Source organism: Hypanus sabinus, chromosome 10 (genome assembly GCF_030144855.1).
Source record: "Hypanus sabinus isolate sHypSab1 chromosome 10, sHypSab1.hap1, whole genome shotgun sequence".
NCBI lineage: Eukaryota > Metazoa > Chordata > Chondrichthyes > Myliobatiformes > Dasyatidae > Hypanus > Hypanus sabinus.
The window spans coordinates 90,428,286-90,454,543 of record NC_082715.1 but is presented as its reverse complement, the minus strand read 5'-3'; the positions used below and the strand labels follow the sequence as shown (position 1 = coordinate 90,454,543).

Below are 26,258 nucleotides of genomic sequence, written 5' to 3'. Positions count from 1 at the left end.
GTTCAAAAAAACTAGGTAATGACAGAGATCTAGAAGATTATAGGGCTAGCAGGAAGGAGTTTAAGAATGAAATTAGGAGAGCCAGAAGGGGCCATGAGAAGGCCTTGGCAAGCAGGATTAAAGAAAACCCCAAGGCACTCTACAAGTATGTGAAGAGCAAGAGGATAAGATATGAGAGAATAGGACCAATCAAGTGTGACAGTGGAAAAGTATGTATGGAACTGGAGGATATAGCAAAGGTACTTAATGAGTACTTTGCTTCAGTATTCACTACGGAAAAGGATCTTGGTGATCGTAGGGATGCCTTACATTGGATTGAAAAGCTTGAGCATAGAGACATTAAGAAAGAGGATGTGCTGGAGCTTTTGGAAAGCATTAAGTTGGATACGTCTCCAGGACTGGACGAGATGTACCCCAGGCTACTGTGGGAGGTGAGGGAGGAGATTGCTCAGCCTCTGGTAATGATCTTTGCATCATCAATGGGGACGGGGGAGGTTCCGGAGGATTGGAGGGCTGCAGATGTATTTCCCTTTTTCAAGAAAGAGAGTAGAGATAGCCCAGGAAATTATAGACCAGTGAGTCTTACTTCAGTGTTTAGTAAGTTGATGGAGAATATCCTGAGAGGCAGGATTTATGAACATCTGGAGGGACATAATTTGATTAGGAATAGTCAGTATGGCTTTGTCAAAGGTAAGTCATGCCTTACAAGCCTGATTTAATTTTTTGAGGATGTGACTAAACACGTTGATGAAGGTAGAGTAATCATCATCATGGTTTGGCTTCGCGAATGAAGATTTAGGACGGGGGCTGCCCACGTTTGCTGTGGGCTCCCTGGTGGCTGATGAGGCCAATACGGGACAGGCAGACCCAGCCGCAGCGGCTGTTCTGGGTTTGGTGCTGCTGTGTCGCGGTTATTCCTCCTTCTCCTTTTGTCCTCAAGGCCAGCCCTGTGTGCATCCTCAGAGGAGGAGACAGACTGGTGAACGGTGTGTTGCCAGACCCCGCGATCAGAAGCTAGAGTAGACCACTGGCAATGGTCAATGTGACAGGCACTATTTCTTCAGAGAGTCCTTGTACCTTTTCTTCAGTGCCCCCCCCCCCCCCCCGTCACAGTGGTGGCCAGTGGAGAGCTCACCATACAGCACAATCAAAGTGCTGTATAAATAGTGTATATGGATTTCAGCAAGGCATTTGATAAGGTACCCCATGCAAGGCTTATTGAGAAAGTAAGGAGGCATGGGATTCAAGCGGACATTGCTTTGTGGATCCAGAGCTGGCTTGCCAACAGAAGGCAAAGAGTGGTTGTAGACAGGTCATATTCTGCATGGAGATCAGTAACCAGTGGAGTGCCGCAGGGATCTATTCTGGGACCATTACTCTTCGTGATTTTTATAAATGACCTGGATGAAGAAATGGAGGGATGGGTCAGTAAATTTGCTAATGACACAAAGGTTGGGGGTGTTGTGGGTAGTGTGGAGGGCTGTCAGAGGTTACAGCAGGACATTGATAGGGCTGAGAAATGGCAGATGGAGTTCAACCCAGATAAGTGTAAGGTGGTTCATTTTGGTAGGTCAAATATGATGGCAGAAAATAGTATTAATGGTAAGACTCTTAGCAGTGTGGAGGATCAGAGATCTTAGGTCCATTGGACACTCAAAGTTGCTGCGCAGGTTGATTCTGTGGTTAAGAAAGCATATGGTGCATTGGGGTTCATCAACCATGGTATTGAATTCAAGAGCCGAGAGGTGATGTTACAGCTATATAGGACCCTGGTCAGACCCCACTTGGAGTACTGTGCTCAATTCTGGTCACCTCACCAGAGGAAGGATGTGGAAACTATAGAAAGAGTGCAGAGGAGATTTACAAGGATGTTGCCTGGATTGGGGAGTATGCCTTAGGAGAATAGGTTGAGTGAACTCGACCTTTTCTCCTTGGAGCGACGAAGGATGAGAGGTGACCTGATAGAGGTGTTAAAGATAATGAGGGACATTGATCGTGTGAATAGTCAGAGGCTTTTTCCCAGGGCTGAAATGGCTAACATGAGAGGCACAGTTTTAAGGTGCTTGGAAGTAGGTACAGAGGAGGTGTCGGGTAAGTTTTTTACACAGAAAGTGGTGAGAATGTGGAATGGGCTGCTGGCGATGGTGGTAGAAATGAATACGATAGGGTCTTTTAAGAGACTCCTGAATGGCTACAAGGAGCTTAGAAAAACACAGGGCTATGGGTAAAGCCTAGGTAGTTCTGAGGTAGGGACATGTTCGGCACAGCTTTGTGGGCCAAAGTGCCTGTATTGTGCTGTAGATTTTCTATGTTTCTATATTTCTAGCCATGATATAATCCTATGAATACTTTGAAGAATATATACCTTATTATATTTCAAAACTTAGATAGATTTTGATTATTTTATATTTAACATAGATGCCATAAGTTTTTCTGCCTCTGAATGTCCAAGATGGAATTATTCTAAATGTGTCCTTTGGATTCAAAGGGGAAATTGCTGGATCTGACTGGGTAATTGTTATTTTCTTTGCAGATTAACAATTATCTGTTTGTATTTTAAGTAGTTCTTATTTTACTTATGTTGTGATACTGTATGCAGTTATTAAGTGTGTCCTCTGGAGGTTACATTGGTATAATTCTGGAAAGTTCTAAAGGTTCTCTTGGTACTGTATTATTTGAATAAGGGTTACCTTATTGGTGGACCGTTAATTGTGATTGAATGGAATGTTCCTTTTCAATGAAATATAAAGGCAGCGCCATCTTAGTCTCTTTCTCTTTTATTCTTTTTTCTGCCTTCTGCTACTGGCTCCTGCTCCCTTTTACTGTCCATTTTAATTTTTCATTTGTTTTATAAACCCTTAATAAAATGATCATGAAGCAACAAGTTTTGTGTCTCTTTCCTAACTTCTGGAAGAACCTTGGGTTAAAACATCAGAATCCTACAGTACATAATACTGCAAGTCAAAAGGGAAGCCAATAATAATAAACGTTGACAGCACTTCTCCCTATAGACGCTGCCTGGTCTGCTGTGTTCCACCAGCATTTGGTGTGTGTTGCTTGAATTTCCAGCATCTGCAGATTTCCTCGTGTTTGCTAACAATATTATTGATTATTGAGAGGGACATAAAATCAGAGAGGTTATACTTCAGTTATGCAGAACTTTGAGTCTATATCTGTGCAGTACTGATCTCATTTAATTTACTTAAAGGCAAATATTGATAAGCAACAGTGTGAAGGTTTACTGCAAGTAGATGGAAATGTGGAATTGATGTGATCTTTAATAAATCATGATCTTATTAAGTAGTGGAAGAAGGTGAACAGCCCACTCCTGCTCCTGGTTTGTATACTCTTTTGTTGTCCACTGGTTACACCTTATCTTTTCTGCTAGTTACAACCAGTTAGTTTATCTCCTTCCCTATTTTGGTTAGGATTGAGAAGGTTTGAAGTGAAATCTCTGACATTATTTCCATTAACTTGGTTTTTTTACCAACACACACAAAATGCTGGTAGAACGCAGCAGGCCAGGCAGCATCTATAGGGAGAAGTATAGTCGACGTTTCGGGCTGAGACCCTTTGTCAGGACTAACTGAGAGAAGAGATAGTAAGAGCTTTGAGTGGAGGAGGGGGAGATTTGAAATGATAGGAGAAGACAAGAGGGGGAGGGAAATCTCTTACTATCTCTTTCAGTTCGTCCTGACGAAGGGTCAAAGTCTGAAATGTCGACTGTACTTCCTATAGATGCTGCCTGGCCTACTGCGTTCCACCAGCATTTTGTGTGTGTTACTTGAATTTCCAGCATCTGCAGATTTCCTCGTGTCCGGTTGTTTTTTTTACCCTCGTTTTTACCATTTCAGGTGCTTCAAAAGGCCTAGTCTTTGGGTGGGCTGAATGATTTGCTGGTTGAACTTGTCGGCATATTGCCAGTGTTGCCTTGGGCAGGCTTGCTGCTTCTCTCACTGTGCTTGTCAGTGCAACAAAATATCTTACAAGTTTTCATTAAAGAACATTGAATTAGGTTTTCAGGAATCTGAAGCCCAAACATATCTAGTAACACTGAGGTTAAAACACAAGGCATTTTTAAAAATGTTCTTTCCTGTTAAGTATTTTTGTTATCTGAGACATCAGTTGTTGACTTTCAACCCTGAGTTAACAAGAAGCACTGTTAGCAAAACTTAGTAGCCGGGAAAGACATCTTGTAGAAGGAAGGTTTCCTGAATAGCATTGCTTCTAGACAAGCCCTTCCCATGCTCATATGATATCTATTGATCATCATGGGTGGCAGTGCCATGGAGAGCCACGAAGATAGTGACATGTTCACGTGTGGCTCATCTACTTGCTCCTCCAAGCAATCTGGAAGACCTTGGTTCAGACACTAAAGCTTCTTGAATACTCTGGAAGGTGCACATCAACAACTTGTGACCAATGTGAGACCAGTCACAGCTGGAGATGTCTGATCAGAGGACCCAAAGTCTGGTCAAAGTTGAAGGTTTTAAGGAACTTTCTAAAAGAGGAAGAAGTTGGTGCTTTAGGATGCAAATCCAGAATTATCCAGAGCTGCCTTGGGATTGTGCCCACCAAAGGATCATTAATGTGAGGAATGTGAGATATCCTACTAGTTTCTCCAATGTAGTGTTCTTTTCATGGCTCCTTTGATAAAAGCTAGTGAGAATTGGTAAACATAAGGGAGTAGTTAGGAGTGAAATTTAAAACCAGAGTGATACTCCAGATTGCTAGTTTCCTAAACAATTTGTATGAAACTATGTGATACTTTTCATCTATTGTGAATGACACTTGGCAAGCCTGCAGAATTTTTGAGGGAACTAAAACAACTTTTGAAGCAATCAATGTGTCAGCAGGCAGCTGCTACTGCATTTCATGTATTCCCAGCTCATATCTGAAAGATGAGCTGGAATTTTAATAGCTTTCTGAACAAACTGCAGAACAACACATGGCAGTGCGAAACTTGCTTTGCTCTGCACTCTATTGAAACGATGGCCCATTTTCTTAAAAAAAACAGTATCTTCTAAAAACAACTTGCCTTATATACAGTTCAAACAGATCAATTCATTACATCAGTGCATTGAGGTAGTACAGAGTAAAACGACAACAGAATGCAGAATAAAGTGTCACAGTTACAGAGGAAGTACAGTGCAGATTGTCATGAAGGTGCAAGATCACAATGAAGTAGATCATGAGGTCAAGACACCACCTTAGCAGGGACTATTCAATAGTCTTATAACAGGGCCATAGAAGCTGTCCTTGAGCCTGGAGGTACATACACTCAGGCTTTTGTATCTTCAGCCTGATGGAAGAGGGGAGGGGAAAGAATGCCCAGTGTGGGTGGGGTTTTTGATTATGCTGGCTACTTCACTGAAACAGAAGTTCTGGAAAACACCATTTTTTCACCTCTCATTGCTTTCTGTCTTTGTGACAGGCTGCCGTGAGAGAATTTGTGAAGATCCATGTATCAAGAGTTTAATCATGCTTGGTTAAGCACACCCTTGTTTTTAACCAACTGCACTGGCTGTCCTTACTCAACCATCTGGTACACCTGTCCACCTGCTCGTAAATATTTAATCAGCCGATCATGTAGTGGCAACTCAATGCATTAAAAGATGCAGACATGGTCAGTTGTCGTTCATCAGAATGGGGAAGAAATATGACCCAGGTGACTTCGACTGTGGAATGATTGTTGATACCAGAAAGGGTGGTTTGAGCATGTCAGAAATCGCTGATTTCCTGGGATTTTCACGCACAACAGTCTAGAGTTTACAGAGAACGTTGCAAAAAAGAAAACCTGGTATAATGTAGGTAATCTGGTTGTTCAGTCTCTGCTTTCGCAGATGCCACGTTCTCCAGGGTGCTCTTGTGTATTACACCTCCCTCTTGAACAAATTTCCTCCAGGTGTATCTACTGAGTGCAGTATCTTCCCAGTCTTTAGATGTAATGTTGAATTTCTTCAGGCTGATTTTGATGTTACAGTTTGAAGTGTTTCCTTTGCCCACCAGGGGCCTGGTGACCTTCCTTCAACTGGGAGTGAAGGATCTGATTGGGAATATGAGAGTTTGGCAACTGGACGACATGACCTATCAATCGGAATTGCTGTTGCTTTATTGTAGTGGAGATGCTTTTCATGTTGACCTCCTCCAATGTGCTGGAGTTTGTTTATGTGTTTGTCCTTCCAGCTGATGCTCAATCTTTCATAAGGGTCTTTGGTGGTATTGTTCCAGGGCTCTCGGGTACCTGCTGCAACTGCTCCACGATTCAGCTCCTCATGGTAACGTAGGAAAGACAATTTAAATGTAAGCTTACAAACAATTAACATGATAGTTTCTGTTAATACTTGTACTCTTTGTATGGTTCTGATTAACAATCACTCTCTATGAGCAGTATTGAATATGAGAACCAGATGCACAAACTTCAAAACCTCCTTCACTAAAATTTAATATGAATGTGAGAAAGTCACTTAATAGTTTTTGTATCACATGCATAATGAAAGAATGTTGTGGCTGTCACCTCTCCATCCAAAAAGCCCTTAACTACTTAAAGGGGCAGTTCTGTCTTTTTACATTTTGTCATTAGTCAGATCTTTGGGTGTTCCAGTTATTTTTACAATCAAGCTTTGCCAGAGATTATAAACAGAAGAAATTCTGCAGATGCTGAAAATCTAAAGTACGATACAAAAATGCTGGAGGAACATAGCATGTCAGGCAGCATCTATGGAAATGAATAAACAGTCGATGCTTTGGGCCGAGACCCTTTTTCAGGACTGGAAAAGATTGGGGGGAAGATGCCAAAATTAAAAGGGGGGGTGAGGGAGGGAAGAAGGATAGCAGAAGGTGATAGGTGAAGCCAGCTGGGTGGGAAAGGTAGGGGGGTGGAGATAAAGTAATCTAGTAGGAGAAAGGGAAGGTGGAGGGGTACCAGGGTAAGGTGAGAATAGGTAAGAAGCTAGAGTTGGTAATAGAAGAAGAGGGGAGGGAGAGGAGATTGTTTTTCCCAGAAAGCAAAATTAATATTCATGCCCACTCTTGGGTGCTACCCAGTCAGAATATGAAGTGTTGTGCCTCCACCCTGAAAGTAGCCTCATCACGCTAATGTAGGAAGAAACAAAAGTTTTGTTTGGACCTGGTCTTCAAGGGCTTTTTTCCTTAATCTTGCAGAACCTCCATGAGCACTACCCAGGCAGTGATATATCTCTGAATCGGTAACTGTCTTTGAGGAGTGAATGCTGACATGGAATAGAGTGGTCTAGATGTTCAAGGGCCATGTCATCAACTTTTATGGAGAGCTGGATAAGTGGCAGTTGGGTGGTGGCTAACATAATCCTGACATAGACTGCCAAGCTCTCTGGCATATATGTTCAAGACAAAGCTGACCCAAAAAGTACTTACAGATATTGAGGCTATTGCATGATGGCATATACTCAGAAATAGCATTGTTGAATCAGAACCCTTCACTGATAAACAGGACTGCATCATTGTGCCCGCCCTATTTGCCACCTTTATTGCTCCCATCCCTCACCTCTTTGGCCAAGACCTGCCACAGGGAATCTCAACCATCCATAGAATGCACAGCAATCATTTCAACCTCCAGCAGTTCAAGGCCAGCACCACCACCACTATCATGGAACTTTAGTGTGCAGTTGATAACGCCATCACAGCACGGTCTGAACAATACCTTCAGAATATCCTGATTGCCTTTGCCAAGGCATAAAAGGCCCAGGGTCATGTATATGTCACCATTTACAGAACAAAACTTACAATGCAATCACAAAGATTGACAAATAAACAAAGAACAAAAGAGGACAAGAACAAAACAAGTAAATAAATAATAGGAAATTAAGTCCATAGGCTGTGGAATCATTTCAGAGTTGAGGTGAGCGATATTATCCAGGCTGCTTCAGAAGCCTGATGATTAGATGGTAATAACCATACTTGAACCTGGTGGTGTGGGACCCAAGTCTCCTGCACCTCCTTCCTGACGGCAGCAGCGAGAAGAGGACATGGTCTGGATGGCAAGGTCCTTGTTGATGTACGCTGCTTCCTTGTGGCAGCGCTCCTTGTAGGTGTGCTCAGTGGTAGGGAGGGCTTTAATAGGGATGTGAGCAAGCTAGTGATTACCTCCCTGCATGTGAATGTACGCAGTATGTTGACCAACCAGTTGCTGAACCATGTGCATCACATATGGATTGACTCAGTATCACCTGCCAGAGGAGTGTTCAGAAGTAGGGAATGGTTCCAAAGCCTTTTGGACAACTGAGGAAAGGAAAAATGTTATTATCTGGCTATATCATTCTCTCCTTCTGCTAGTGAAGGCAATTCCTGCACTTGCTGGTTAATAACTTGCTTGCCTTGGTGCTTTTCTAGATGCGTTTCACCAAAAAGGTGGCTGTCTGGCCAGTGGGATTGGCTGGGGGCCGTCGGTATGAGCGGCCACTGGTGGAACAAGGCCACGTGGTGGGCTGGTATACAGGCTGGAGACCGGACAGACCCTTTGCCATCGATATGGCAGGTAGGCAAACAACAGCTCCGTTATGTTTAAAAATGTTCAGTGGATCATTCTGGTTTGAAGCTCATACCTATTTTCTGCATTCACTGGTATCAGAGAAATGGTTTTGGCTAACTCTTCCCCTGGCACTCTGGCTTAATATTGACAATTTAATATTAGAAATAGCCAATGAAGTTTGTGCACACAAATAGTATACTAGCATGATTCCTCTTACTGAATATTGAAAAGCCGAGATAGAGTGGACATGGTGAGAATGTCTCTAATCGTAGGAAAGTCCAGGATTGTGAAACTGTACCCTCTGGTCCAAGGATATCTCTTAAGAACAGAGATAAGGAATAATTTCTTCATCCAGAGGATGGTAAATTGGTTCTATTAATTGGCACAGATAGCTGTGGAGGCAGAGTCACTGGGTATATTTAAGGGCATAAAAGGTTACAGGGAGAATGCAAGAGAATGGGATTGAGAGGGGTAATATATCAGCCACGACAGAATGGCGTAGCAGACTCAGTGGGCTAAAATGGCCTAATTCTGTTCCTATGTCTTATGATCTTTATGTTAGTAATATAATGACCCAATTAGAAGAATTGCTGAATTGCTGGATCTACAAGTGAACCTTCAATGGCTTAATTCTATAAATCCTATCCGATTTAAGATGCTGATACTGAAGATAAGTAACAACTTGCTGGGAATTCACAAAGCAAGAAATACAATAAAATACTTTGTCAATAATCCTATTTTCTATATATTAAAAAAGAATTGTAAATGCTCACCACAAACAATGAAGAGGCAAGCAGAGGCAAGACTGACTCGAGGGTCGAGGTGTGCCGGTGCAATGTGTTTCAAGAACGACCCCTTGTAATAATTATCAGTGAGCCACAGAGAATCTGTATTGATGTAACCTTTATTGTCTCAATTAAAAAACACATGGGTTCACAAACTAACTACCTGTGTGCACACCCACTAGAATTCCCTGACCTTCCTTGAAGAGTCAATGAAGAGACGAGGTATTACCCGTGAAAGGAGTCTACAGGTTCCAATCTCCACTTGTCTGTGGGATCCTCCTATCTGTGATGGTTGTTCTTTGGTTGCTGGAGAGTTAATGCTCCTGTGCATTTGGAGCACCTGATTCTTGTATTTCTCCTCAGTTGAACTGGTGGATCTTTATCCCATTGGCTCAAGGTTACCTGATCTACCTGGGTCACCTTCTTACTGGTTCTTGTACAGGGCTACAACCAACATTGTTTCATGGTTCTGCCCAACCCAGCCTTATGGATTTGTGTCTTTCAACTCTAACTGGTCCAAAGCAGTTAAATGAGGTGGCCCAGACAGAGTCCCAGGAGATTACAAATCGCTTCTTTGGTACGTCTGGCATTTTATGTAATGAGTACCTACTCATCTGAGAATGGTCTCTGGTTTAGCAGGTCATTACCTGAGTTTTGTCCACATTCGATTGCTCTGATTAGATTATCCCAGAGCAAGAATCAGTTCAGAGCTCACAAAATGGAAGGGAAACGAAGACAATTAATTTGTCTGCTTCCCCTATCCTTGATTTGTCAAATTCACTAATTGCATACTGTGGTTTATTCTGACCAACAAATGCAAAGACAGAGCAAAATCAAGGCATTTTGGAGGAGAAATGGTCAGAGCAGGATGAAGACATGGTTGAAACAGAATTGGGCCATGTGAAGCGGAGAAGTTTCGGAGCAGTCCACCTAAACCGAGAGCGATGTCTGATTGATCGAAACGCCAGGCAGATTTGGGAAGGTCGGGTACAAGTCAGAATGTGGCGGTGGAGTCTTGGACCAGAACATACCAATCCGACAGGGCCCGGGTCTTAGAGTGAGTCTTAGAACGACCTGATATTTGGATGATTTAAATGCAGGGCTGGATGAAGTGAAAAGGAAGGGTGTCAGGACCGGAGGCGAGAGTTGGGCCAGTTCTACCTGCGATTCCGTGACATTTGCTCCGCTCTTCAGAGGCTTTGGGCCTGCTCCAGGCTTTGTGTCTATGGACTCACTTTCATTCTGAATACTGTTGCTTTTATTTGCACTATTTCTGTTTTTTCTCTCCTTCTGCACATTGGGTGTGTTACGAACCCCGTAACTGGGTCACTTACCAACAAAGATAGAGACATCCGTTGAGGTCTGATTATACTATTTTTAACAGTATTTATTAGTGAAAATACACAAAAATAATATCAATGCAAATATACAGATAATATACGTCGTCAATATTAAATCTAAAAGTGCAGGTATAATAATAATAAGAAATAAGCTGTATCGTTGTCTAGGGGATAATGTATTGTCCAATGGAAATATAAAGTTCACGCAGTTCCACAAGCTGCCGTCTTTTGGTTTTCGCTGTGTTGCACTTTGTTGGAGAGAGAGGGAGAGATCATGGGAACATTTACCACTACAGGTTTTTCCAACCTTTATGATTTCGATCCATCAGGTGTCTCGTTGTCGTAGCCGTTCAATTGTGGCCTCTCCATTAGCTAAACCGTTCTTCCGTGGTGAGCCTGCCACCCAGGCAAGGGAGGACGCACACGAGCCCCCACTGGCTGTCACTATTAAACGTTGTCACGGGTTCTCCTGGTGCGTCTAAAGGGGTTGTTCCCCAGACCCCTCTTTTATCCTTATTCACGGGGTCTCAGATGTCAATCAGGTTGGGATGATGCAATCCCTCAACCAGACCACTCTGGTTGTCCCCTGAGGGGTTTCAATGAATAGTACAGTACTCAATACACAATTCTGTCTCCAAGAGACAATGGCTGTTATCAGTGGTTCCGTTCTGCTGATGTCAGGACACATTCCAAACCTTGTGTATTCTGGACGTCTCTCTCTCATTTCCTTGGTCTCAGACTCGAAATAATAGCGATCTTGCGATTCTCAAAAAGGAGGGGGTGACTTTGTACCCTTCGGCCCCTCAGAGTTGCTTCACATTCGTAACAGGTGTTTGTTAGTCTTTTTTTAATGGGTTCTTTTTGGCTTCTTGTTTTATGTCTGTTTGTAAGGAGACAAATCTCAAGGCTCTATAATGTATACATACTTTGACAACAAATGTACTTAGAACTTTGAACTTTTAGTTCAATTAAAGTGAATGATTGCACTCTTCAAATCCTCATTTTAATTGTAATATTCATGATGATTGTCAATATCTTCAATTATTTGCAATTCCTAACTTACTGACATAGTGAAATTCTTTCATTTCCACTCCTGGCCATTACTGGCATCTCCAAGCCTTGATACTTGAAACCACAGTGAGCAAAACCATTCTGAATTATCTTACTGCTTTTTTTCTCACCAACTATTAGTGACAAAAATCATTTTTGAACACAAACACCTGCAACAGGTGCAATTTAAAAACCATTCACTCTAAGTATGGAGTAGTGTTTAATAGCTACACACATACACATGACTGGCACAAGTTAGAAACTCTTTGGCAACAGTCTCCTGTCCCAAATAAATGAAGGGAATTGTGGCTATTTTCTCGAATAGTTTTTGTTCTTTAAGAGTTGTCACAAAGAAGTGGCTGTCCTGATTAACTGACGGCCCAATTAACTGAAATCCGCTGTAATTTCCATAAATTTCTAAAATGGTGCAAGAAAAGAATATTGAAGTAGTGTTTATGGATTTATTGTTAATGAAGAAATCTGATGGTGGAGGAGAAAAGGCTGTTTTGAATCACTGAGTGTGGATCTTCATCCTCCTGTATCTCCTTCCCGCTGGTAGGAGGAACTCCCCTTTTGATTTCCCATTGTAGTTGAAGAACTTGGGAAGGGATAGGAATAGAGGGTTGTGAAATCCTAAATATTATTAATAAGGAAGATGTATTATATGTTTATAGAGTTTAAATGTGTGCTATAAGAGATGAATGTTTGGAGCTTGACAGAGATTTTTAAATGTGCCAGATGACTGAAGGACACTAAACAGAGTATCTTTATTCATAAAGGGTAGCAGCGATAAGCCAAGTAGTTATAAGCCTATGAGTCTAAAGTAAAGAGAATTTATTGCCTATGAGATAGCTTTTTAGAACAGCTTGTGGTTGAGCCCACTAGGGAATCGGCTATTCTGGATAATAGACAATAGGTGCAGGAGTAGGCCATTTGGCCCTTCGAGTCAGCACTGCCATTCACTGTGATCATGGCTGATCATCCACAATCAGTACCCCGTCCCTGCCTTCTCCCCATATCCCTTGACACAGCTATCTTTAAGAGCGGACTGACATGGACTGAATGGACTGACATTGTGTAATGAACGAAATTTGATTAAGGTGCTTAAGGAAAAGGAACCCTTTGAAAACAGTGATCCTAATATGATAGAATTCACCCTGCAATTTGAGAGGGAGGAACTAAACTCAATGTATTAATTTATAATGGATTAAGGAGAATTACAGAGGCATGAGAGAGAAGCTGGCCAAAGCTGATTGGAAGGGGACACCAGCGGGCATGATAGCAGAGCAGCAATGGCTTAGTTTCTGGCAACAATTCGGAAGTGCATAATAGATACATGCCAAAGAAGAAAAAGTGTTCTAAAGGCAGGATAACACAGCTGTGGCTGACAAGCGAAGTCAAATCAATGAAAAAGAGCAAAAGTTAGTAGGAAGTTAGAGGATTGGGAAGCTTTTAAAAAAAATCGAGAGGACAACCAAAAAAGTCATATGGAACAAAAAGATGAAATATGAAGGTAAGCTAGCCAATAATATCAAAGAGGACGCAAAACTTTTTTCAGATATATAAAGAGTAAAAGAGAGGCAAGAGTAGATACCAGACTGCAGGAAAATGACACTGGAAAAGTAGTAATGGGGGACAAGGAAATACATTTGGCCTTTCAAGTCTGCTCTGTAATTCCACAATGGCTGATTTATTTCCCCTTAACCCCATTCTCCTGCCTTCTCCCCATAACCTTTGGCACTTTTACTAATCAAGAACCTATCAATGACTTAACCTCTACAGTCACCTGTGGCAATGAATTCCATAGATTCAACACCCTCTGGCGAAAGAAATTCTTCCTCATTTCTGTACTGTGGGGCGTGAGAGTTCTTGTATTTTGGGGCTGTGGTTTCTAGTCTGAGGCTCTCCCATAATTTGAAACATTCTTTCCATGTATACTTGTTACGAAGGATGAACAACTCTGATGGGCAGAAGGGTACAGAGTTGCCCATATTCCCGCCCCCCCCCCCCCCCCGGGAGAATCACAAACTGTTACTGTTGCCATGCTGCTAATGAGAGAGAAAGAGAACAAAAACATGCCGGAACATCTGTTACTGATAAGAGAGGGGAGAGAGGCTTGTTGTTCCACCATACTATGGCTCCTGAAAGACTTATGGCTTCTGAGAAGGATTGTTTACCTTATACTACTCTGCTCATTAAAATTCCTCAGTGGACAGCCGGAGTGGGCTGGTTTGATGGACTAAGCCATTCAAAACTGATTGACACCTGAGACCCGTGAGTGGGGATAAAAGTAAGGTCTGGGGAGACACCCTTCAGACACACCAGGAGACACACTAGTGAGCACTGCTTGAGTGTTTTAACCCACGAGAAGGTGTGGGGCATTCTGGATCGAACAAAGAATCAGTCAGTTTAACTCACAGTGTTACAGCAGGGCCGGTGGGGGCTTATGCGTGTGTCCACCCTTGCCTGGGTGACGAGTCCACCACAGAAGAACGGTCTAGCTGAAGGACAGAGGGGTCATACCTGAATGGCCACAACACATCGACGGATCAAGAACGTAAAGGAAGGTTTGCCTGACTGTAGCTGTTACTGTTTGCTCGCTCTCTCTCTCTCCAACAATTACAACACAGCGACCAACAACTACCTCAGCACGTACGAACTGAACTGAAATTTATATTCACATATGACAATTCATTATCCCCTAGACATCGATAGAGCTTGTTTATTATTGATTATTATTATACCCACACTTTTAAGTTTAGTATTGCTAACGTGTATTATCTATATATTTGCATTGTTGATATAGATTTGTATATTTTACTAATAAACACTGTTTGAAAATAGTACCACCAGACTCCAATGGATTCTTCTATCTTTGCTGGTCAAACACCCAGTTACGGGGTACGTAACATACTCTACCCAAGTCTTTCAATATTTGGTAGGTAGACCATTATATTCTGGTTTGGAAGAGACAGAGGACATTAAATAATTTATTTTAGAGGTTGTTAAAAGAAGGGATATAATGAGTGGTTAAACAAGGGCCCTTAGCTTAGAAATAAGTGACCTGACATTTGGACCTAGAGATTCCTAGGATGGGTAGCTACACGTAGCACATAGTTTCAGAGGTGCTGCACTCACGAAGATCAGAGTTTTAAAACAAGGGTATATCCTTTTGATAGAAGAAACCTCTTCGTCAATGGAATGAGTTTTTGACATTCTCAATCAGAGAAGCTGTGGACACTCCGTTGCTGAGATTATTCAAGATACAGAGCCTTAAAAGTATTCAACTCTACAACCATTTTTACCTTTTACTGTCTCATTTAATAGATTTAAAATATGTTGAAGTAGGATTTTTAACAAATCTACAAAGTACTGTGCATCATGTCACATCAAAAGAAAAATTCCAAATAATTATTTTCTGATCAATAATTTAAAACTTGAAGCCTACTAATAGCTGTGGATTTAATAAAAAAGGTATTTTTTTGTGTAGCCCTTTCAATCTTGTGCAGGCTTCACTTACTTGCAGCTTACTGTGGATATGGACTGAATGGATCATGCTCTGTCATATATTTATTGAGATACAGGATGGCCCCTTTAAGCCACACTGCCCAGCAATCCCCTGATTTTATCCTAGCCTAATCACAGTACAATTTACAATGACCAATTAACCTACCAACCAGTAAGTCTTTGGACTGTGGGGGGAAATTGGAGCACCCAAAGGACACCAACTGGGTTATGGGGGAAATGTACAAACTCCTTACAGACAGCGGAGGAAATTGAACCAAACTTACTTTAGTTAGCATTTTCCATCTTTAGAATTGGCATGATTGACTGTACACACTAAAACAAGTAGGGCTACTTGCCTTTTACAATGGCATAGGCAAGATGTCACTCAAAACCGCTTTGGCTGACTGCTGCAGTGCAAATGGTAAATAAAAGGCAGAAAGCTACCATAGAGACACATCAAGGAATGATTTCCAGACAGCATGATTACTCCCAAGCAACCCCATTGTTTTCAAATACAAAAGCAAGTTCTCATTTTGTTTTCATATAGGATTTGCTGTGAATTTGAAAGTTATTCTATCAAACCGTAAAGCCGTCTTCAGACGGGGTGGATCACAGCCTGGCATGCAGGAATCAGACTTTCTGAAACAAATCACAACTGTCCAAGAACTTGAGCCAAAAGCTGCTAACTGCACTAAGGTATGTATTATCTTATTATTATTATTATCTTATTATTACACATGTATTATCTGATCTATAACACCTACCGCTGCTAGTTTGTTATTTGCTGATTGCTGTTATGTCACTATTGAACCAAGATTAGAAGGGGTCTGTGTGAACACTAAGAAATTGCAGCATCTTCAACAAAATGACCAACTGAACCTCAGATAAAAGTTGAAGCTTGTCCCTGTCTCTGACCTGGAAAGTTCACCTTCTTTCTCTTTCCACAGATGTGGCCTGGCTTGCTGACTGCATCTAGCATTTTGAGTTTTTGTTTCATCTGTCTGTGTATATTTTTAAGATTTTGTTCTGTTGTACTTTCTCATGACTTCAAGGATAGACTTGGCCAGAATTTTTAAGTTCTATAAACTAATATGAAGTAACAGCATACACTGTACTTTTCTGCTTTAACAGATCAGGTCAATTCTGTGCAATTGGCATGATTCCTTTGCACAAACAATTTTTATTTGCTACTGATCTGACTTGGAATGATAAAGGAGGGCAGAATCTGTAACTGATTCAAAGGGAAAACAGCTTCCTTTGAACTGAGGCAAATAACATGCAAGAAAGGACATGTGAGTCTGAAAATGCTGGAGCAATTCAGCAGGTGAGGCAGCATCTGCAAAGGGAAATAAACAGTTGACATTTCAGGCTGAAACCCTGCATTGGGATTGGAAGAGGTCACAAACCAAAATAAAAAGGCGGGGAGGAATGTATGCTGTGAGCAGCTGGGAGGTGGAAGAGACAAAGGTGAAGAAGGGATCTGATAGGAGAGTAGGGCAGACCATAGATTAAAGGGAACAAAGAATGAAACAAACTACATTGGGGAAAACACTACAATCCTAGTACTAAGCAATGATTTGGAAATAATAAAACATTTGGTAAAAAATTAAAACATGATAATGTTAATTTGATAAGTACTAATTCTTCTCTGATCTGGATAAACCAAATCACAAGAAATTCACTACATGTTTAGCTGATTATTTGCCTTTTAAACCTTTTCACAATGAAGGGATTGTCAATGAATCTGATTAATAATTTGTTTAAAATTTTGGTTAAACTTTTGATAGTTTTTTTTCCACTTGCTTCATTGACTAATGAATATATAACAAACCTAGATCATTAAAATTCAGATGACGGGAAGGGGTGGGTTAGAGAACGTACACTGAGGTTAATGTGTTGATGTAGTTTACGTGGATATCTGTAAAGCAAGCTAAATGGTTTGGATATAGATGTAGGCGGTATGCTGTTTTGTGGATGATGTAAAATTGGTGCTGGTGTTGGTAATGAGGAAGATAGTGTGTGTTATTGATGAGAAGAAAGATGAATGCAGCAAGGGTCAAATATATACCATGGATGGTAGGGTTCTAGGAAGTATTGAGGAACAGGCAAAACTTTGTACACAAAAGTCCACAGTACTCTAAAGGTGGCAGCTTGGAAAGCATATGGATGCTGATATATTGTGTGTAATTCTGTTTGCCAAGCCATAATTAGATTGGAAGGGATGCAAAGGTGTTTACCAGAATTTTTAGCTGCCATGGAATATTTCAGATTTTAGAAGAAAATCAATTTGAAGGTGGGGGAATTGTTTAACTTGAAGCAGAGGACATGTTTTAGACAAAATTTGACAGAAGGTTACAAAATTACGAAAGCCATAGATAGTGAGCAACTTTCAGATTTGTGAGTAGTAAGATAATTACATAGGTTCTGAAGAACAGAAATTTCCAAACAGAGGGTAGCTGCAATCTGAAACAGTAAAGTGATGGTGATAGATATTCTCATGTCTATGCATGTATCTGGGATGAGAACTTGAAATGCATAACAACCTGCAGACCAATTGTTGGTAAACATAGATACTTGCTGGCAAACATGCAGTCTCTGGCGAATCAAATCGATGATCTCAGAACTAGGGCGCTGGATCAGAGATATTAGGACTGCATGTGTCCTTCATTTCATGGAATCCTGCTCAAACCCTTATGCACTGGATGCAGCGATTCTGATCGATGGGATTACTATACACCGTCAGGATAGACCTATCATCATTATCACACTCGTCCACCTCTCAAAAGCAGAGGTGGAGGAGTATGCCTCATGATCAACTCCTCTTGGGGCACAGTGCTGTCCCAGAGGAAATGAAAGATAGTATCAAATTAAAAGCTTATATGTACAAAGTCGCAAAGAGTAGTGGGAGACTGGAGGATTGGGAAAATTTTAAAAAGCAACAGAACAACTAAACAAGAAATAAGGAAAGGGAAGATACGAGTATGAAAGTAAATTAGCACAAAATATAAAAACAGATAGCAAAAGTTGTTATAAATATATAAAGCGGAAAAGGGTGGCTAAAGGTCCCCTGGAAGATGAGAAAGGGAAATTGATATTGAGTGATAAGGAAATGGCTGAGGTATTGAACGACTATTTTGTGTTGTTCTTCACGGTGGAGGACACGTCTAATATGCCAAAGAAGGATGTTATGGATGAAATGGGAGGTGAGGACCTCGATAAAATCACTCACTAAAGAGATAGTGATGAGCAAACTAGAGAATTTTGATAAATGATTACTAACGTGTCTACTATAACCTCTGTCAAAAATGATGAGGGGAATTTGATAGAATAAGAGAAATTAGGAAATGTGAATTTTTGGAAAAGTATTAAGTGTTATCTTTATTACACTGCCTGATATTGTGGAAGCAGATTGAACAACAATTTTAAAACAGCATTGGATAATTAATTCAAGTTAAGAAATTTTCAGAGCTATAGGCAGAGGGATTTGACAGCATCAAATGATTATTCTTTTTATATTTTATTTCAGGTGCTTGTTTGGCATACACGGACTGAAAAGGCCAACCTTGCTTTTGAGCCGAAGCAAAACCAGGATATAATTCACATTGAAGTATAGAATCCAGGGAGCTCAGACACCTTGGTAATACCTTCAGCTAAATCAGTTTGCACTAACAATGTGTTAGTTTGTTAAATATTTACTTGGGACACTTTTTAAAAGCAAAACAGTTCACAACATCAGTTTTAAAGTTTTCATAGCTGTGTCTTTGCATGTTTGTAGTACAGTGCTCATTTCAATAAAAGGCGTACCACAAACAAATGAAGTCTCTCTTACACATGTAGTTATACATTTTATACCTGCATGTCCAATTTATAGAGATTATAGTGGGGTAGTATGCTGCATTACAGCTCTAATGATGAGTTTGATTCACATATCCAGCCTGTGTGGAGTTTCCATGTTGTGATCTTGGTTTTGCCTGGTTCCTTTGGCTTCCTCCCACAACCCCAAAGACATACAGGTTGGTAGCCACTGTAAATTACCCCTGGAGGAGCTGACAGAAATGTGGTGGGAACAGATTACAGAGAACCACTGAGAGCTGGCATGGCCTTGCTAGACATTAAGCTGAACTGCCACTTTCAATGTCGTAAGTAAATGACTACATCCACCTTTCTTTAATGTAAACCAAATGTATTCAACTTGAGCAACGTTCTGAACTTGGATCAGTTTTAACTGCTCTCTCACTGAGGACACAATGGTAATTACAAAGGCAAATGAAATCAATGCTCTCAGACCAGGATAGTAAATAATTCCACAAGACAAATGGTGCACAATAGATAGTGGTTTAATTGATTTAATACAGGTAAATAACATTTGTTATACTAGGCACCATAAAATGTAAACACAGCCGCAGTAATAAACCTGGATGTAGCTCTGGGAAAATTCAATGTCTTGAGAAGTGCTTTGGTGCTTTAAATTGGTAACCCTTCATTTTAAGTATCTATTACAAAGCAGCAGTTAATATTTAACAAAGCTATAATGCTCAGCTTCAAAAGAAATCATTCCTATTGCAACAGATGTTTAAACACTATCATATAGCATCAATATTTTTAAAAACAGTATCAATCATTTGCAAATTGGGACTTTAAAAAAAATGGTGCTCCAGAATTTGAAATCTGTGCCCATTATCCTGGGATCCTCTGCCTTTCAAAGATGAGCATCAAATTACAGGCTGGTGAGCTCAAATAGAATTTCTGCCCTGAAGTATTTGTTGCCGCATCATTATCTGTCACATAAGGCTTACGTCCTTGAAGACCCTCATTTAGGTTACTGTGCCGAAAAAGGGATCATAAAACAAGGAATAAAATACTGTAAACATATTCCTTTAACTAGCCTTTTTAAAACCTCAGCAGACATTCAGTCAATTGGTTCAAATAGTTTAAAATAAATTTAGAATTACATTATAAATTTTCTACATCATTTGAATGAATGCCACAATATTTGGATGCATTGTTTATGGTGAATAGTTTGTGACTACTGCCTAAAATAAATTACTGTTCAGCACAGCACTGAACATGTATAAGATTGCTCAATTTTTGACAGAGCCAACCACTGCAATTTATCATAGTATTGCAACCTCCTACACAAATGTATCTAGCAATGCTTTACACAGGTGAGAATTTAAGCTTTGTTAAAAATTGATTTGTAGTGGATACTTTAGGGTATCCATTACCTATATGTCTGCATTGTGCAACTCATTAACATATCAACTCAATCTGAAGTTTAAATTTATGCTTCAATGTTAGCACTGCTTTGATTTTGAACACAATCTACTGGTAACCTTTTGTTTAAAAAGAGATGAATATTATTCACTTGTGGGAGTGAGGCGATTTATGCATATAACATGTCTGCACAACAAATTAATCAACATGGTTTTGGGATCTCTGGCAGTAAAAGACTTCAAACCTGAGTTGCTTCCAATACCTGGGATCTAAACCCAACCAAAAGTTTAAATCGTTTACTCTATCATCCAGATTTATTTTTTTTCATAACTTTGATTGCTCCACCTCATTATAACAAAAATAATGACGGACAAGACAAAAGATGGTTGGTACTCCAAGAACAGCTTTGTAACACACACACACATTTAGTTATTTAACGTACATTGGCTCATACAATTTCACCTAGAGAGACTTCTGCAGATTATTTTTTTCCAAAGGGAACTGGATTCATAGAGGATAATTTCACTTCCCCTTTCCCTCGCTGTACAAGTACTAACTACATGTTACGCAATAACATCATCACAAGTTATTATACACTGCTCAGATAGCCTGCAGTGGACAGATTTTAGAAAAAGACATATGGGGGAGAAAAAGTTCTGAAACTGCTTTTCCATAGTTTAACCATGGAATCACTTCAGTAGATTGAATAAACAAGACTGCCAGGAATGATCTAGATCAACTAGGTAATATTAGCAGTCAAACCAGAGCTTTCTTTCACATAGATCAAATAACAAGTCTGTAATGCAATTCAGGAATTTATCATAATAAGTGGGGCATCATTCATTTCCAAAGCTGAGTGCTGAGGGTCTGGCCTGCAGGACTACCCGTCCATCCTCCCATTGTGCTTGCAGGCTGGCCAAAGCTCATCATACCACTTGGGCAACTTATATTCATTCCTGCCATTTGCTGATTCATCTGTAAATGAAATGAGACAATACAGTCATAAACTAAACTATTAATAATACATCTGTGTAGGATACAAGACAGAAGTAGGCCAACTGGCCCAACCACTCCTTACTTTGGCTTGTATTCCGTATGAGCTGGCTCATGAATTTTCTCATTTGAATCCATCAGTGTGAGCCTCTATTCACTTCAACCTTACGTCATCATCAACCCACTCCTTAAATACATCAAAACCTCTCCATGTGGAATAAGTTTCACATCGCCATGACTCCATTGGTAAACAACTTTCTCTACAACTTCCAGTTGGATCTCTGGCCTTGTATTTATGGTCTGTGATTTTAACCATTGTCATAAAGCTTGATAAAATACATGATAATACATGAGACACATGATAAAATAGGCTGTAGTCACATGGTTTCCTCAAGGGAAAATGAGATATGTTGGAATTCTTTGAAGAAACAACAAACAAGCTAGACAAAGGAGATTCAGTTGATGTTGTGCACTTGGGATTTTCAGAAGGCATTTGACAAGGTGCCACACATGAGGCTGTTTAGCAAGCAAGTTCATGGTATTACAGGGAAAGTTCCAGCATGGGTAAAGCAGTGGCTGATTGGCAGGAAGCAAAGAGTAAAAGGAGCCTTGTTGGCTGCCATTGATTAGTGGTGTTCTACATGGTTCTGTGTTGGGACCTATTCTTTTTACATTATATGTCAATGATTTGGATGATGGAAGCGATGGCCTTCTTGCAAAGTTTGCAGGCGATATAAAGATAGGTGTAAGGGCAGGTAGTTTTGAGGAAGTAGAAAGGCCACAGAAGGACCGAGGATAGATTAGGAGAATAGACAAAATGGCCGATGGAATAAATTGTCAGGAAGTGTATGATATTGCACTTTGGTAGAAGAAATGAAAGGGTTAACTATTTTATAAATGGAGAGAAAATACTAAAACTGGGGTGCAAAGGGACCTGGAGTCCTTGTGCAGGATTTCCTGAAGGTTAATTTGCAACTTGGGTCTGTGATGAGGAAGGCAAATGCAACGTTAGCATTCATTTCAGAGGACCAGAATATAAAAGCAAGGATGTAATGTTGAAACTTTAAAAAGCATTCAGATCTAAAGTTCCATAAGGTCTGGGGACCTTTTATCGAGTACTTTCATAACCTTCCTCTTGACTAGGGTTTTTTTTTCTTTTTGGTCCCTTGCTTTCAGCTTTTTTTTTCTGGTAGAAGGCATTATTATCCTCTGTTGCTGAGTGTATTCACAGTCTGGGAGCTTGGCTGTCCGGACTTATTCTCTCTATATTGTGTTGTTTTTTCTTGTGTTGTGGGGCTTGGGGAGGACACTAAGCTTACTTGTCTTTAATTTAGGTGCTTTTTTTTTGCTAAATTCTCTTCCTTTGTAGCATATTGTTATTGTATGCTTAATTTTGCACTGTTTTAATGTTCCTCATTGGGATTTGGGGTTTTTAATTTGTAAAATGTTTTGAAAAACTAATAACAAAAAATAAAAAATAAAGCACTGGAGAAGCCTCACGGAGTATTTCTTATCATAGAAAGGATGTGCTAAAGCTGAAGTTCAAAGTTACAAAAATTATTCCAGGATTGAATAGCTTTTCATATGAAGAACATTTGCTGGCTCTGGACTTGTATTCACAACATTCAGAAGAATGAGGGGTGACCTAATTGAAACCTACCAAATGGTGAAAGGCCCTGATAGAGTGGATTTGGAGAGGAGATATATATATGTTCTCGACTGGCCAAGGTATACATGGATTTAGGAAGAAGGCAGATGGGTGGTAAGAGGATATGATAAGTTGGCAGATCAGACTTGATGGGTCAAATGGCCTCTAATATCTCGTGGTCTAAAAGAAAGTATTGAATAAGCCGGGTTCTAAATGATGTAAGCTAACACAATTTATAGACTAGGGTTTACATAATTTGGGATGGTGAGTGAAACATTACAATTGGATCTCAACTATCCTAAGAAACCCTTAAGAATGAAAGAAATTGCTTAAACTAAAGCTATATTTTTTTAAAAATCATAATCAGGGGGCTGATGCTAACAAATCATTGCTCTAACACCAATTATCAGTTGAGAAGTTAATGTTCTGACTGCTGGAGTCACAATAAATGGGTTAGTCATGCAGATCTATCTTTTGCCAATTTACAATATCAAAATATTACAGAAGCTGAATGAGCTCAGAAGGCCAGATAGCTTGTGTGGGAGAAAGATACTGATTCTATTTGATATGCTAAATGCCTAGCATGCTGAGTATTTCCAGACTTTTCTTAAAGCTATTTAAACTTTTAACAAAATCCTGCACCTCAGATTTAACAGTAATGAGTCTAAAGAGTTCAAATTATTTTTATAAACAGTGTACCTCTTTTTATAAGAGCTAAAATTAAACACATCTGTTAACAGTTCAAAGAAGGTAACAATAAAAAAGTTATAATGTTATTTTTTAATTCAAACGTGATTATGGACTAATTGTCTTGGTACTAAATACATGAAACACCACTAAGAAAAATAATTTTAGCAGACTCAGACAGAAATTAGATGACCAGGACTGATGTCAATAAAGATTATGTTGACACAATTTGACCCATGATGTGGATCTGGAAATGTGCAAATCAGATGACCATTGGATTATGCTTCAATGGAAAGGAAAGTTGGACTAATTTCAGAAAGAACTGGTATTTCACAAAACCTGCTTGACATTGTTGAGAAAACTCTGAACACTGCCCTCTGTGAAGAAAAACAGACACGAGCACAGAAGGGAGAAAGTGTTTTAAAACTTAATACAGGTGACCACCACATTGCCAGGGGTTGGAGGCACTTTCTGTTTCACATACAACCAAAAGACATAGAAGCAGAATTAGGCCATTTAGCCCATCAAGTCTGCCCCACTATTACAACACTGCTGATTTATTCTGCTTCTCAACTATGTGTCAGGAAATGCAAGCTGAAAAAAATTACACTTATATACTTATTGTACATTAATTGTGTGGGAATTAATTTTATTCCACATCTTGAAATTTTGGGGGTAGTTATTTTTGAGTAAATTCTGCAAGACCAAATTTTCCAACCTGAGTGCCTGTAACATTGGGGTCACCTGCAAAAAGCAGATTGAAGACATTTGTTAAAGGTATTTTAAAATACATGAACAGCCTAACAGAATTAATGGATCTAAATTTTCATTGTAAGTGGAGCAGTGTGCACTTCAGGATCACGGCATTAGTGTTCCCAATGCATTCAGCAACCCAGAGATGGTAATAGGTGGGCTGTGTTAATAGTCATGCTGTGCTTGGCAAGGTATAGAAAATAAGCTTCCTAACAAAGAATAAAACACTGACTTTTCCCAGAGCACCCTGCACCAATAGATTCCAGCTTTTTGCAATAATTTTTCTTATGGCAGTATCTAGGGTCTTAACATTTGAATGAATAAATACTACCCATGTCAGTTCTATATAGGCTGATAGCTTAAGATATTCAAATAACATGTTAAATAATCATGTTTTCCTCATAACTAATCAGATATACTCTAAGCATAAAGAACATTTTAAAAAATTAACTTGTAAATCTGCCTTTTCATTGTTTCAAGTCACTCGCCTTGGTTAAAAACCCTGGAGATTGAGCATTCTATTTTCATAGTATATCTCAAATCTCTACCTGGACCTGATATAGAATACCAGACAGTGAAGACAAGTTAATAGTAGAAATTAAAATCCTAATTCTCAAAGCCCGTCTTTTGTCTTTCTTTTGATATGGGCTGCAGTTGGCAGACCAGCCATTTTTATTTTTCAATACAACTCCCATGGTGTTTATAAAGTGCTAGCCCATTGCAGAAAATTCTGCAGTGGGTGAATTAGATTACTAAGAGATTAAATGCTTTAATCTATTCCATGACAATGATTAATATCATTCCACAGGCAAGTACCTGCATGATGGAGTAACAGTGAACCTCAACTAAAAAGCACAGAAAACTCACATCAATAATCAGCTAGATTTGTCGTAGTGAAGGAGCAGCACAGATAAGTCTCGATGGCAATTTTAAATTTCTACTAAATAAGAACTAGACTTCACTGACCTGACTGAGGTTCCACTGTGGTGGTTGGCTTGGTTGTACCCCATACGAGTTTCCGAGCACTCCTCCTTGAAGACCCACCATATTTTCTGGAGCTCTGATGACACCAGCTTGGGCATTACCCATGAATCCATTGGGCATTCCAATCCCAACCACCATCCCTGCTGGCTGCCCCATCATTCCAACTGACTGTCCCATCATGTTCCCCATCATGCCTGTGGGAGCAGGCAAGGGGGCTCCAAGGCTTGGGAAATTAGGATAGCTAGTCGTAGAGTGCGAAACAAACGGCATTGGAGTAGGTGCCATAAACACAGCAGCTGTAGAGAATAAAAATATATACTAAAAATTTGGTTATGCAACCAAACAGTGTAAACAAATACTAAATAAATAAAGTGCATAATATTTTAGAGAGGACAGGATTAATTTATGTGCCTTTCAATATGCCCTAATACAAAGTGTATAAAGTCTATTGGGTATTTTCAGCTTAGATAAATTTGCTAACGTATAAAAGTAGTGGATACGGCCCAGTTCATCACGAGAAAAGCCCTCCCCACCACTGAGCATATCTACATGAAATGTTGTTGCAGGAAAGCAGCATCCATCATCAGGGACCCCGACCACCCAGGACATGCTCCCATCATGCTGCTGCCATCAGAAAGGTGGTACAGGGGACTCAGGGCTCACACCCACAGGTTCAGGAATAATTACCCCACAGCCATCAGGCTCTTGAAGCAAAGAGTTGACTCAATTTCACTTCATTGAATTGACTTTATTTCTTACATCCTTCACATACATGAGTAAAAATCTTT

General features: G+C 40.0%; 2 protein-coding genes across 3 annotated transcripts in view; one reads left to right on the top strand and one right to left on the bottom strand.

The window, feature by feature from the left end:
• b3gat2 (beta-1,3-glucuronyltransferase 2 (glucuronosyltransferase S)) overlaps nt 1–20,059 on the top strand; it is a 48,310-nt gene extending 28,251 nt beyond the window's left edge. Inside the window, exons 2-4 of the mRNA XM_059982304.1 lie at nt 8,371–8,515; nt 15,739–15,887; nt 18,718–20,059. Coding sequence (XP_059838287.1) covers nt 8,371–8,515; nt 15,739–15,887; nt 18,718–18,804 — 381 coding nt within the window. The 3' untranslated portion in view covers nt 18,805–20,059. The remainder of the gene's footprint in view (nt 1–8,370; nt 8,516–15,738; nt 15,888–18,717) is intronic.
• smap1 (small ArfGAP 1) overlaps nt 19,513–26,258 on the bottom strand; it is a 132,821-nt gene continuing 126,075 nt past the window's right edge. For both annotated transcript variants that reach the window (XM_059982302.1, XM_059982303.1), the window contains 2 exons: nt 25,453–25,766; nt 19,513–21,380 (listed from right to left, as the gene is read on the bottom strand). In XM_059982302.1, the coding sequence (XP_059838285.1) occupies nt 21,246–21,380; nt 25,453–25,766 (449 nt within the window). In that variant the 3' untranslated portion in view covers nt 19,513–21,245. The remainder of the gene's footprint in view (nt 21,381–25,452; nt 25,767–26,258) is intronic.